This window comes from Patiria miniata, unplaced genomic scaffold (genome assembly GCF_015706575.1).
Source record: "Patiria miniata isolate m_02_andy unplaced genomic scaffold, ASM1570657v1 HiC_scaffold_7, whole genome shotgun sequence".
NCBI classification, from domain to species: Eukaryota; Metazoa; Echinodermata; class Asteroidea; order Valvatida; family Asterinidae; genus Patiria; species Patiria miniata.
Genome location: NW_024037074.1, coordinates 1,715,832 through 1,729,615, shown reverse-complemented (window position 1 = coordinate 1,729,615; position 13,784 = coordinate 1,715,832). Strand labels below are relative to the sequence as shown.

At 39.1% G+C, this 13,784-nt stretch overlaps 2 protein-coding genes across 6 annotated transcripts in view; one reads left to right on the top strand and one right to left on the bottom strand.

Moving 5' to 3' along the window:
• Positions 1 to 1,045: 1,045 nt before the first annotated feature.
• Positions 1,046 to 7,201, bottom strand: LOC119745529 (iron-sulfur cluster assembly 2 homolog, mitochondrial-like). 2 transcript variants are annotated; one of them, XM_038221922.1, is made up of 5 exons: positions 7,024 to 7,201; positions 4,571 to 4,700; positions 3,959 to 4,080; positions 2,056 to 2,258; positions 1,046 to 1,229 (listed from the first exon to the last, which is right to left on the bottom strand). In XM_038221922.1, exons 1-4 carry the CDS (start codon positions 7,071 to 7,073, stop codon positions 2,084 to 2,086), a joined length of 477 nt encoding a protein of 158 aa, XP_038077850.1. In that variant the 5' UTR covers positions 7,074 to 7,201; the 3' UTR covers positions 1,046 to 1,229; positions 2,056 to 2,083. The 2 variants fall into 2 exon arrangements, with proteins under 2 accessions (XP_038077850.1, XP_038077851.1); XM_038221923.1 differs by lacking the exon at positions 7,024 to 7,201 and adding an exon at positions 6,763 to 7,013.
• Positions 7,202 to 7,429: 228 nt separating this feature from the next.
• The window catches only part of LOC119745526 (protein kinase C epsilon type-like), a 74,438-nt gene continuing 68,083 nt past the window's right edge, over positions 7,430 to 13,784 (top strand). For all 4 annotated transcript variants that reach the window (XM_038221919.1, XM_038221916.1, XM_038221920.1 and 1 more), the window contains exon 1: positions 7,430 to 8,147. In XM_038221919.1, coding sequence (XP_038077847.1) covers positions 7,773 to 8,147 — 375 coding nt within the window. In that variant the 5' untranslated portion in view covers positions 7,430 to 7,772. The remainder of the gene's footprint in view (positions 8,148 to 13,784) is intronic.

The following is a 13,784-nucleotide window of genomic DNA, read 5'->3' as shown; positions in this document are numbered from 1 at the left end:
CTTTTTTTTTTTGGCCTAAGGCCAAAAAAAAAAATAAGTCGGTCTCTGGTCAGTGCGCGCGTCGATTTTAATCATGCGCGTCAATCTTTTTTTTTTCCAAAATGTTCCGCGGTAGCTCCAACAGCGCCCTCTATTGCCGCACCTCCTCAATTGTTTTTACCAAAGAGCACCAAGGAATGGGAAATTGCACCAAGGCAAATGATCGAGAGCACCAAGGCAAATTATGGAGGACACCAATGTACATGAGGACACCAACAAAGCAAAATAGTACCCCACTTTGTCTGTACAATCCAAGCTTGAAGAAAAAAGAAAAAGAAAAAAAAGCTGCGTCGCCACGTCAATTCCGAAACTTTGGTCTGACCAGAGACCGGATATTTTTTTGGGGGGGGCCTAATATGGACAATGTCAACAAATTTTTTAAACATTCCTAAACCAAATTGGGATTTTCCACTATTCTGAAATAGTTCAGAGTCATGGATATTAACACACAAACAATGTTACTGTGTGAAATTAATTTCAATGCTTTTGTTATTAAATGTGACCCTGTAATAGTTCTGCAAGTATCAAAGGGGATCAATGGCATATCAAACAAAGTTCTGTCTCCCTTTTTGTTTCCTTTTGTAATGTGTAAAACTGCTGAAACACGCACAAGAAGTTTGGCCATTGATAACCGGGGAGTAAATTATGTAAATGTGTTACAAATAATACAGGTCATAACTGAGGTCCAGTTAGACAAAACAGATCCTTGTGGAAGTTAAAACTGTTCTCCCCGTGCTGTTTTCAAGTTTCACCCCGAAAAATTGACTTTGTTTTGAAATTGTTATTTGTTTCTAACAATTTTCACTTTTGACCGAGACATAAACCAAACAAAAATTCCCCACATTTAGTTATGGAATAATTACTATATACAAATTTGGAAGTATTTGCAGCCCAACAATAATTCAGCCATATATTTTGTGCCTTAAGGGTAAAAGAGTAACTCAAAATAAAGTCACATTTACAGAGAGTTGAAAACGTCCAAAATGGAAAAAAGTAAATTTTTTCCTGTTTCAATAAAAAGTTAAATGAATATGATAAAGACACAAAGCCAACATCAAAACTGACCAGCACATTTCTGGAGTATCGTTCAGTGTTTTCAACATGTAACACAATGAAGATGAGGTCATTCCGATTTTGCTGGATTCCAGGGTCTTCATACAGGAAGAGCTGGGGGCCATGAAAATGTTTGCCTGAAATTTGAGGAATGGAGGAAACGAAGACTTTTTAAACAAATGTATGGTGCCAATATGTGATTCACAATTTGAAAAAGCCTGAAATCCGGCAATTACAGAAGCACTTACACTGTAAAACATGTACAGGTTTGATTAACCCTAACCCCCTAGGCTCTTGCACTAGAAAGGATACCAAACCTAACAAATTTCAACAGCTGCATACAGGTCTGTAAGCACTGGTACCAAAACTGCCAAACTCCAACAGGCCTTGTACGGGGAACAGTACTAAACCTGCCAAGCTCCAACTGTTGGAGTTTGATTGACTTGGTATGGATGGGCCTATGCATTGTCGAGTGATTGGATAGGGATGGTACCAAACCTAACAAAATAAAGCAATATATTTGACCAGGAACTGTACTGGGGACCGTGGGTGAGCGTACCCACGAAGAAATGCCTGTGAACTCCCATGTACATGCACATTTGACCACAAACTGTGCTGAAGACCGTGGGTGAGCATACCCACGAAGAAATGCCAGTGAACTCCCTCAAACTCCAACGTGTTCACAAATCTCATGCCCTTCTGCCCCGAACCTCACAAAATTCAACAGGGTCTCCCTGGGCCTTTGGTACCCAGTCAATCAAAGTCCAACACTAGCTGGCCAGTGTTCGGTACCAACCCTGCCAAAATCAAGCAAAACCCGCTGTTGGAGCTTGATGGGCTCAGGGTTGTTAGGGTTAAAGTAAACAAGGATTTAACTATGAGAAGGAATGCATGCTATTCCATCAAATTATAAAAAAAAAGATCACATCAATGAGGGGCGAAATCCAATATTACAAAACGTACCTCATTTTAGCTATCAACACATCTTCCATTATAACTTGAGGGAGAAAGAGACACCACATGAGCAGCCGTTCTCAGACATGGGGATATTGGTGATCCTGAAAGCAGAGCGAATCAACTCCTGGTGGTAGTCCACCGTTGCACCCTTGATGTAACCCAGAGACACCTCGTCCACTATCACCTTCACACCGTCTTGCTCAAACACCCTGCACAGGGGGAGTCCAAATGAAATTGACTCGGAATAAAGATTTTTTTCTGAAAAGTTATCAAATTTGATACACCAATGAAGTATGTCTTAAAAGAGCATGTTCTCCCACTTATCTGAAAAAAAAAAGAATTACTGAAATTGATCCATGCCATCAGAAGTTATGCATGTTTAACTAAAAGAACCCATTTTTATAGCTGTCCATGGTATGCCATTGGAAGCTATTGAGCTTAAAGGGAATGTACATCATTGGCTTTTGCTGATATTTTTAAAAATGAACTATTTGAGGGGTTAGTATAATAGGTCAAATATTGTTACACTGACATGTTTGAAGTTTTGTGTTCGAAAATGCTGGAAAAGCCAAGAAAAACAAAAACGTTCAAGTAGTCTGGTTCCCTGACTCCACTAAAGATGAAATGGATCAATTTATAGATGCCAGAAAATTGTTAGGTCAGGGAACCAGTCTAGCTGGCCTGCACCCGTTCATGAACATGTAACCAATAGCAAACAAAATTTTGACTGAACAAAATGGTAAATTTGGAGCAGTAGTTGAAAAATAGTTGAAAAATAGTCCAACGGTGGTCGGCCGACCACCGTTGGAAATTTATACTAAAATACCATTTTCTTGAAAATGACTTCACACCAAGTGCCATAATTTTACAGGATGCTTTAGACTGTCATTAACCAACATCCTAGTGAGGTATTTCGTAAAAACCTGGTAGTTTTATTTGTCGATGTTTGCAAATGTTGTATATTCCCTTTAATAGTGAGACTCACAGATTACACACAAGCATTCAAATACCAATGGGATTTTAATAATTGAAATCAAGACTGAAACATTATTTTTACCGGCAGATTTTGTGTTTTGAATATGAGAAACTCTTTTAATTCTAAAAAAATTGATGGCGATTTTTGTACGTTTTCCTTAGAAAGTTCTCGTTCATTCATCAAGGTGGGAAAAACGTCCATGGATGTTTCATTGTACTCAATGGGTATTCATCAGTTCCTAGAACGGTTAATGATCAGTGCTTGACAGCCGAGTTTTGTGATCTTTTATTGAAACAGACATAACTTGGGAAAAGAGTATGCAAACTACATGAAATTTTCAGTAAAAAGTCAATAAGATGTACTTTATCCCTTTGGTATTTTTTCTGAAATGGAGCAAGCCAAATATCTTTAAAATATTTTCAAATTCGGTCACTTTCTTTTTGACTCACCCTGTTGATTTGAGATTCAAACATCAGTCATTTCCTTTTTCCCCTTTGAAATTCTAACTACAGTTGCAGGTTTTTTTCAAATAAACCACCACGGGAAACTGACAAGGTGTGTTATAACTATTTTAAAGTTGAACACAGAAATTGACTGAAAATCTACAGCTAAGTGAAATGTAATTTAACAAGGGCGAGTGCACAATAAGCTCTGGCCCTGTTCCGGAATGTCTCACTTCATATGCAAAATAAACGCACATGCGCATCGATCAAGACAAAGGGGCGGGTTTCGAAAACTTTGGTCAAGAGTGCATTTACTGACAACAGCACTGCACTTGGTCAATTTTTGGTCAATTGGTAGTTATATTTTATGGGAAACTTAGGGGGCCCGTTGTTGGTCGATTTTCCAGTGACAGACCTACCAACCGACCAACCACGAAGGGGGTCTAAAATGAGAAATTCCAAAGATTATTATTCTTTTTTAATTGTGTACCTGTCTTCTTCAGTGATGTTTTGTTGCGAGTCCAGTTGAAATTTGCACTGAAACCCTGAGCAGCCGCCTCCCTCCACTAAAACCCTCAGATGCTTGTCACCTTCATTAATCCTGGAGAGTTGCTGGTTTCAACAAACAGAGGAAATATGTGTTACCAATCTTAACACCGGCCACGTGACAGGCTCTCGACCAATAGGAATGGGCAAACTGTCTTAGGTATTTATGAATCATTTCTTTAATTGAACAAAGAAATTGACTGGAGCGGGGTTTGAACCTGCAACCTCCGGATTGCCGTTCCGGTGCTCTACCAACTGAGTTATCCAGCCTTATGTTGGCGTTTCCCCGTTCTGTCAATGTCTTTGTTCAAAGGGTGCTAGTTATTTTTGCCATGTCGCCAGGGATCATGCCCAAAGTCATGATGCAAGCAACATTAGCAATGCTGCAAACCTGAGAAATAGCAAACGGGGATCACTCCGACAGGATACGGCTTCTATTCTAAATACATGCACTGTCTAATTCTTAAAAGAAGTATTATTCGCAATTTGTGACCTCAATGTTTCCCCTTCTCTAATACAAAAAGCTTAATTTGATTTAATCAAGTTTTTTTGTTACCTTAACACAACTGTCAGTGATGTTGATAGTGTCTTCTGTGGCTTCGGCTTTGGTACTTGCACTTGCTGAGAACTGTTTTGCTAACGGACTTTTCTGGCAAATTTGATGGAACCTGTAGCCTCTCAGAACACTAGAAAAGAATAACATAGAAATTAGCATATGATCATCAGAATTTCAGGTACCCAAAAGCCAAATTGTGTTCCCTCACTGGCCTTCAAAAGCATCCCACTCAGGATATAGAATACTATACAGGGCGAGTCAGAATGATCTGGACCCAAGTTCACCATTTTGTAGTGGCAAATAGAGTATATATTGCAAAAAACACTGAGTGTTTCAAATGAATGGTTATAACCTTGTCTTCCACAGGAATTTTGAATTTTCAAATAAGTGGCTGTGGTGAGGAGTTATGCCATTTTCATTGAAATGGCTCATTTTCCAGTCTGCACACGAAATTGGTTTTGCTTTTTTTTTTTAAATGTGTCCATAACTTCAAGTGAGTCAGTCACCATGACTAGGTTTTTATTTGTTATTGCAATGCTTCACAACAGTACGCAATTTCAATAAATTTGTTGAACAATGGAACCGTGGTCAGAGTGTATTTTTGCGCGTGCTCTTTGCTTGCGCCTTTCTTCAAAATAGTTAAATGGATGAAATTTTCACCAAATATATCTAAAACACCAGCTTATAACATATCTCATTTGCACTCGTTTTGATAATTGCTACATATTTTTAATATTTTCTTCAATTTGGGTCCAGATCATTCCCACTTTTTTTTCACCACAAACTCAATGATGATCAGTCACTACATAATGACAACTGAGTTGGAAAGCATGGTTTCAGAACTAAGAAATATTTCCCTAACATTTTTAGGTAACAACAAATTAGGCCCCTCCCCCCCCCCCCCCAAAAAGAAATTCTGCTTCCGATTACACGGCATTCGAAAATAGGGTAGGTAGGTAGGGAATTTTCTTTGCAAATTTTTTTGTGTACGATCATATGGAGGTGTCTGCGTGTAGTCAAGGGTACAAGGTAGAAATTTATGGTTTGGGGTGTTTTTTTCTCATAAAAGAAATTCGGGTAAGGGCTGTCAGAATAGGGTAGGTAGGGAAACCGGGAGCAGAACTATTTTTTTTGGCTTGAGCATCAGAATACTACAATTTTCCCCTGATACCACTGTTTGCAATAAAACAATAACATTTCTAGTATAAATAGAGGATTTTTGTGTTGATAATGGTCTGATGTCATGGACATCATGACTTCCATGTACTTCTGAATTCTGGACACTGATGATCCTACTCCATTAACTCTAACTCCTTACTGAGTTTTACTAAGAACAGTACCAAGTCCACCAACATCCATCACTGACTCTGCTTCACATAATGCTTCTGGACCCAAACAGCCAATATCCACCATAAAATCTGCTATAGGTGGATTTTGATGGACTTGGTACCCATGGCTTGCATACCAAAATCCCCCCAAAAGGGGGATGGATTTTGATGGAGTTGGGAAGGTTAGGGTTTGTGTTTCAAGACTTCCTCTGCAGGGTGAGCCACAAAGCGATGCATGCTAAAGTTTGTGAAAAGTTGTGTTCCCTGAATTTGAAATCTAGACTGTTTTTTTTTAACTTAAATATCAGTCACATTAATGTGGCAAACACTGACTAAGTTTGAAAATTATATATATTTGAAACAAAATACAACATAGAAAACGAAATAAGGGAAGTTTCAGCCATAAATAATCAAAGTTAAAAAGATGCCTTGATCCCTCTGTGGGGCATGAGTAAAAAAAAAAAGAGAGACGAGCAGGATAAGGTAGCGGGCAGGACAAGAAAGTGGTTTATTTGTTTACTAATGCTTGGCCTAAAAACTGCTAAAACTATTTAGAAAGTCACATTTTCTTCCTAAATTCTGATCAAAAATTATAGAAACCTAGAGTTAATCTATATAAAAAAAGACTGCTTGAGGCTGCAAAGGTCATTTCAGAATTGCGGAATTTAATAGTAGGCCTAATTTCAATAGATTTGATGTGTCCTATAGTCAGATAGTATAAACTAAACGGACTAGAGGTGTCCTAACTTTTAAAATCATATTTCAAATTACCAATACAACAATGAGCGAAAAGATTATCACTTATTACTTAATGATATATTGAATGAGGAAGAATCAAATAAAAGTTTTAAGTAGGTCACTCACTCACAGCCTGAGCTATGCTGAGTGACAGCCCCCATCGGTTTGTGCACTGTCTTTGCCAACCGGAATTGGAAGTAGAACAAGCTAGCAGACAAGTTGGCAAGAAAATACGTGCACTGCGATCTCGAAAAGTAAATCTGAATCTGGCCTTCGCCAGCTGATTAGGTGAGTTCCAACCACGAAGCCAGGGTCTAGGGATAATGATAGTAACTGACGCCACTATGTTCAAACGTGAAGGAAAAGGAAAACCACAATTTTGCCTACCTTCCCATCGCGAGTCTCGTTGCACAACACTTTCTTATGTACGCCGCCATCTTGTTTGTTATGATATCGCAATGCGCAATCCGCAGATACCAGCTGCACAACAGTGCGCACACGTAGCACACTATTTTGTTACATACATCCGCGCAAGGTATTCCCGCGTACGACTTTTAACGCAATGATGCGGAAACGTTGTATGCTGGTACGGCGCTGGTACGTACGTACGTGCGGAGTAAGTACGTGACGTCAGAGTCATGCTGTACGAAAACTCTGCGGAGGCTTTGCACATACGATCTTTGCTTGCACTACCTGACGCACCGGTACTTAGCCCCAGATCCAGCATCTACATAAGGATTTTTAAAAGCAATGTCCCTGAGCTGAATTGATACAGTAAGCTCAGCATCCCTCCAAATTTGTCAAAATTTCGTACTGTAGAAAAATTGGGAAAAGTTCACTTCCGATAATATTACAATGTCCAGCACAATTTGCAAGGTCACCCAGACGCATTGTGGGATCGCATAACAAATTTCCTCGTCTGCGGCCGGCTGCAGATGCAGACTAGACGTACATGTACTGTATGCGAAAGCTAGCCTCTGTATCCATCAAGTCCATCTGTCAAGCATGAATTTACGAAAATAGAAACGTTTTGTGCAGCAAATTTGCCGGCACACCGGCCCTGTTGTCTATGTCTGTAACATGCAGGGGAATGAATAGTTATCTGTTCGCCATTTGGGAGATAAACTGTGGCCAAAATGGTGGTTTTTAACGGCACAATTCGGATGCGAGTGTGCGAGGCGGTGGACCTGAGACCGACCGATTTTTCCACCAGACACAGTGTAACATCGAAGGATTCGAAGAAGGCAGCAGCCAATGTGATCGACCCGTACATTATCATCACCGTGGACGATCAACATGTCGGCACGACAAGTATAAAGCAAAAGACGGTCAAACCGTCATGGAATGAAGACTTTGATGCCAAAGTTCAAAATGGCGAGAATGTTTTACTTACAGTTTACCACAGCTCCATCATTTCTTCCGATGATTTTGTGGCGAATTGCACGGTGGCGATTGAGGATCTCTTGCAAAATGGCGTGAATAAGAATGGTGCAAGCATTTCTGACATTTGGGTAAGGATACCATTGGACTTGAATTGAGGCGAAACCGTGGGATTTTTATTTCTCAAGCATGTCAAGTGGAATTTTATGAAAGATTGTGAGCATGAGAAGATGAGACATTTACATGTTTGTAAATTTAAGTTAACATAAAAAAAATGAGCAGTGATGGAAAAAAATATAGATGATCATGATGAACATCATGAAACTAAAAGAGCATGAAGAGTGCTGTGCATCTTTCGTTTGAGGACGAAACTTCAGACAAAATGCCTGACAGCCTACAAATTGCATTAATTACAAAAATATTTTGTTTTTAGGACTGGGCATTTCCCCAAATGTGAGAGAGAGTTGTATGTGCGTACCTGTTGCGAGTGTTGGCATGGTAGGCTAACCACTAACCAGTAACTCTGCAACTAAGTGCTGTGATCTGTGAAGTGTTGAGTTTGTATAAAATTGCAGAGGATGCATGGATGGCTAATGTTAGATGTAAAAAATAATCAGGCCAAGTAAAAAAATAAAGCAGCTTCTCAAATCTCATCCCCGCCTTTTTTTTTAATTCAAACATTTTGCAATATATTGTGCAAAATATTGTCAATGATTTGCAAACCAGGCCTATTTTGCTTCCAACACAATGGTAGCTAGGTATGTAGAAAGTCGTTTCGAAACAATAGTGTCAGCAAAATAGTCAATGAAATTGAAGATTCCATTCCCTCATTGAAGAAAATTCCCATATCTTGGAAAGAAGAAAAAGCTCCCGCCTCCTTCATTTAAAAAAAAAAAGGCCGGACGAGAAACTATAGGTACAAGTATGTGTTTTACTTGGCCTTACAAAATACAAGGGCATTATAAAGACAAGAAAAACGTCAAGGGAAGCCAGGCAGTCACCACATGCATGATGTATTTTAATTACAAAAAGTCAATCGCAAACTTTAATTTAAAATTAATTTTCCTTCATTCATCAATGTTACTCCCTGACGATAGCATCATCCCAACTATAGTTGGGACTTCCCGGACTACTTTGCTATTTGGGATATAGGCCTAACACCTGTTATGTAACTGACATATCCTTGTCATTTGATTGGTGGAACTCACATCACGTGACATTCGTTATATTGCTCCCATTCACGCCGGCGCTCAAAAAGTCCCATTCGCCCATGGTTAGTGGGATCTACTATTCAACAGTTAGGATTATCGTTGTTCCATGGTGCGGTATTTGTGTGCAAATGCATGCTGGTGTGCGTGTTGAGCGTTGCGCGTAGTGCGTTTGTTCCCAAGAGCCAGTAGCTACAGAGTTGGGTTCAAACATTTTGTGAAGGGGTGGTTTGGAAGAGAGAAATACATTTCCCACCAATTTTGTATTGAAATAGCGGTTCATTTTAACTGTAAATCAAATGACAAGGATAATAGATGTCAGTTATAAAACAAATATTGAGTGGCTTTAAATTGTGAAATGGGAGGAATATTATCGCTCGGTAAAATCTGGACTTTTCCATTTCACTCGGCTTCGCCTCATGAAATAGAAAACTCCAGATTTTACCTTGCGATAATATTCCTCCCATTCCACTCTGAGCCACTCAATATTTTTATGTTATTTGCTTGTTGGGACATATAGGCCTAAAACCTTCTATTATTTGCATGATCTGCTATTGTTTTAAATTGATGGGTACCAGTGAGCAAAATATGATTGACATGGGGCCTGGTACTCAATGCTTTCACAAGGCTCAGTACTGTCATGCTGTTAATTGATGTGTCAATGCTACAGTACATGGTGGTATTTTCTAAGAAGTGCCCTCGGTTTACACACCAAGACAATGTCAAAAAATCTTTTGAATGCCTTTATAATGCCAAAAAAAAAATCAATTCCGGAACTTTGGTCAGACCAAAGTTCCGGAATTGACGCGGCCACGCGACGTTTTTTTTTTTTTTTGCTTTTTTTTTTTTTCTTCAAGCTTGGATTGTACAGACAAGGTGGGGTACTATTTTGTTTTTTTGGTGTCCTCATGTACATGTACATTGGTGTCCTCCATAATTTGCCTTGGTGCTTTCGATCATTTGCCTTGGTGCAATTTCCCATTCCTTGGTGCTCTTTGGTAAAAAAATTGAGGAGGTGCGGAAATAGAGGGCGCTGTTGGAGCTACCGCGGAACATTTTGGGGAAAAAAAGATCAATGCGCATGATTAAAATCGACGCGCACGCTGACCAGAGACCGACTTATTATTTTTTTTGGCCTAATTAATGCAAAATTTTGTTTTCAGCACACAACATTAACACTGCCATGAAATTGAATTGTACAAGTACAATTCATGCATCGACTTTGCATCATGCATTCTTGTGTCACATCCAAAATGAACACGGATGTTATCAATAACATTTGTGATTTGATTTAACCCTTGATAATGATATGTTCTGCAGAACAACCCCAGAGCGATATGTACACATAATTAAATGTGAAAGGTTTCACAATTCACTTCCAAGTTAATGAAGGGCGGAGATTCTGAATTGAGTTTTACCAGCTGTCGCAACTTTATGCATGGAGCTTATTTTGATGTAAAGTCCACAACACATTCAGTATGCATAATAATTAATGTTACACCCCAACTATGGCAATGTCCCAATTATAGATGGGACAGTCCCAACAATAGTAGGTGAATTCCTAACTATAGTTGGGACGATCCTAACTGTAGTTGGGATGATGCCATAGTTGGGGGCATAACAACTATAATTGTCTCAACCTCGTCCCCAGTGCTTACTTTATTTCCAACCTAGTTTCCAATAGTAAACCCTGGATAGGAAACTTTCTTCCTGCATCCTGATTCGATACGGCAATTGGCTAGTAATGGATTTTTGTCGTGTACTTGGTGTTGTTATTCACAACGTGCAGTACGTGTTTTCGCGATTATTCGTCCACGCCTTCTCGAAAATACTCATTTCCTTCCCAATTTGTTCATATTAATATGAAATGTGATACTACATGTTGTCTCGGTAAGATCGTAACAATTTAATTAAATAAATCGTGTTTTTCGTAACTCGCGCCATGCTCGCGCTGCGACGAATTGACTCTGCTTTTACCCCAGACACCACATACAAAAACAAACGCAAATGTAACGCACAAGCAGGCACCAGACTATTCCTAATTTGCATACGTGTTCAAAAATCTTTACATGCAAATGATCCAATACCAGGGTGAGAGAGCAGGGAGTGATGGGCGCGTACTGCTTGACACCCTGGGGTCGAGGTTGCAATTGTCTCTTCGTGTTTTTCTGACTCTAGCTGTCTTGCGTTTTTCTGACTCTAGCTGTCTTGCTTTTTTCTGAAAAACCATCTTCAAATGGTTGCACTTAGGGGCCTATAGGCCTAGAACCCGAGAAACTGGTTTTTATTTTTACTGTGGTACCACTACAAATCTAAATCTGAATTCATGGACACATGCATAAATTTACTGGTACCCGGTACATAAATTTGGGTTGAATTGTTAACGGTAGTTTTGCAAATTTTAAAGTGCCATAGGAATATGTTTTGTGCATAAAAAGTACCATTGTTACTGTATCTACCCTTTCATGCAACAATGTATGCTGTGTGTAGGCACATGTCAATGTGTAAAACGGAAATGAGCAGTGCATTTACATGATGGAGGTTTATTTGTGAAACAAGATAATTGAAAAAAACATAATTTTGTACAGTTTGACTATGAGCATCTGTCTAGTGATTGATAACTTGTAACCTACATTTTTCCCTCCCCAGGAAGAAATGATATCATTTTTTTGGCCTGACTCCTTTTTTATGGATTGGAGGGAGGGGTGGATGAGGGGTATGAGGTAATGCTGAAGACACATATCACCATGGAAACACACATGTAGTTACCACTAATACAAAGCATCATCCATACCTGTAGAAATTGTGATAGTGGTTGCATACATACACATGTACCGTTTGCATTGTAATTTTTAAGGCCAAAATAAAAAAGTCTCCGGTTTCTGGTATGCGCGCGTGTCGCCATAGCCATGCGCATCGGCAAAATGAAAAAAGTTTTTTTTTCAATGAAAGATGATGTCTCAAAACCGCCAAACTCACTGATTTGACTGGAATCCTGCTGCTGCACAATTTTAATGTGTTTTTAGATGGGGTTATGATCGAGAATAAGCTTTATGTGGCCTCTCTGGTCTCCCATTAGATTTGCACTAAGTTTAGTCGGGCACCATTTGCAGTCATCAGCCGACATTTGAAGCAAAAAAAAAAACAGGTAAAAAAACCAAAAAGCCGCATCACCGCACCACTTTTTGGGCAAGCTCCATACCAGAAACCGGAGACTTTTTTTTTTGGCCTAATGGTAATATGCATACATACACAATATGTACAACATAAATTTGTTTTTGCTGTAATTTTCAGAAATGGATGGATTTTGGAGTTAATATTTTATAGCAAATATTGTTACACTGACCTGTTTAAAGGTTTGTGTTCATAGATGTTGGAAAAACCGGGGGGGGGGGGGGGGGGAATCTGTTCTTGCAGTCTGATTCCCTGACCCTACTTCAGACGAAACAGAGCAAGTTACAGACGTTGGGGCAATTGTCAGGTCCGGGAAGCAGACTACACTGTAGCTCGCTTGCACCCATTCACAGATGTGTAACCGATTGCAAACAAAATGTGGACTAACTAAATTTGGTAAATTGGGGGCAGTGTTTGAAAAAAAGTCGGGTTCTTTTTCCATCATTGGACATTGCAAATTGCACTTTCCTTGAAAATGACAGCACACCAGGTGCCATTATTTCACAGGATGCTTGAGATTATTATTCACTTAAAGTCAATGTAAGGCATTTCATAATTAGTTGGCCAATTTTTTTAATTTTTTTTTTGATGTTTGCAGATGTTGTACATGTATGTACCTTTAAAATATGTAGACACATTTCATCCTGTGATAGCTAAGTAGGACACTGGACATGTAAGTCTTTATAGACCTTGCATTGCAGGTACCGTACATTGTATCGTAGAGGGGGTGCTTTATTACTTTTAATTGAGTAACAATTAATGCACACAAGGTTTGATCATGTCTGTCCAAGTGATATAAAAACCATTGCCCTCTGACTCCTCCCTTATGCATAAGGGCAATTCCATGGTTACTCACGTTACATTTTTGATGTAATTTTGAGTTTCCTTGGGCTGTAATTACCTTACTGAAAGGTTTAATAACTGTTTATCCCCATGGTAGGTAGAGTAGACCTAGACCAACCTAAGCACCAAAGATGACATCAAGAAAAATGGGTTATGTACGATAAACAAGACACACAAAATCGGTTACTCACGTTACCAAAATGTAACGTGAGTAACCGTGGAATTGCCCATAAGGTCTATTGTATGTAACTGTACATTATCGCCATTGCATTGTATCAAGTATGTACAACTGTGTTTTTTTATGATTATGCTGGGTGTACATGCACACTTACATAATGTACACGTAGTCACGTACAATGTACAGTGTGTACGCCTAGCACAGATACATGTGTAGAGCCTGGCATAAAATAGAAGTGCATGCACGTATGCAATTATCTTACAACTGTCATGTTAACAAATCACAGTTGATTTTTAAACACAGCATCTTTTCTAAATAATAGTGCCTGTAAATGTTTAAATAAATAATAACAGTTTATATGCAAT

Excerpts from the sequence above, each read along its gene's own strand:
- LOC119745529 (XM_038221922.1), bottom strand. The coding sequence starts at position 7,073 with ATGGCGGCGTACATAAGAAAGTGTTGTGCAACGAGACTCGCGATGGGA. Across the intron at positions 4,701-7,023 it reads ACGAGACTCGCGATGGGAAG|TGTTCTGAGAGGCTACAGGT; the intron begins GTAGGCAAAATT and ends ATTCTTTTCTAG. Across the intron at positions 2,259-3,958 it reads AACATCACTGAAGAAGACAG|GGTGTTTGAGCAAGACGGTG; the intron begins GTACACAATTAA and ends CCCCCTGTGCAG.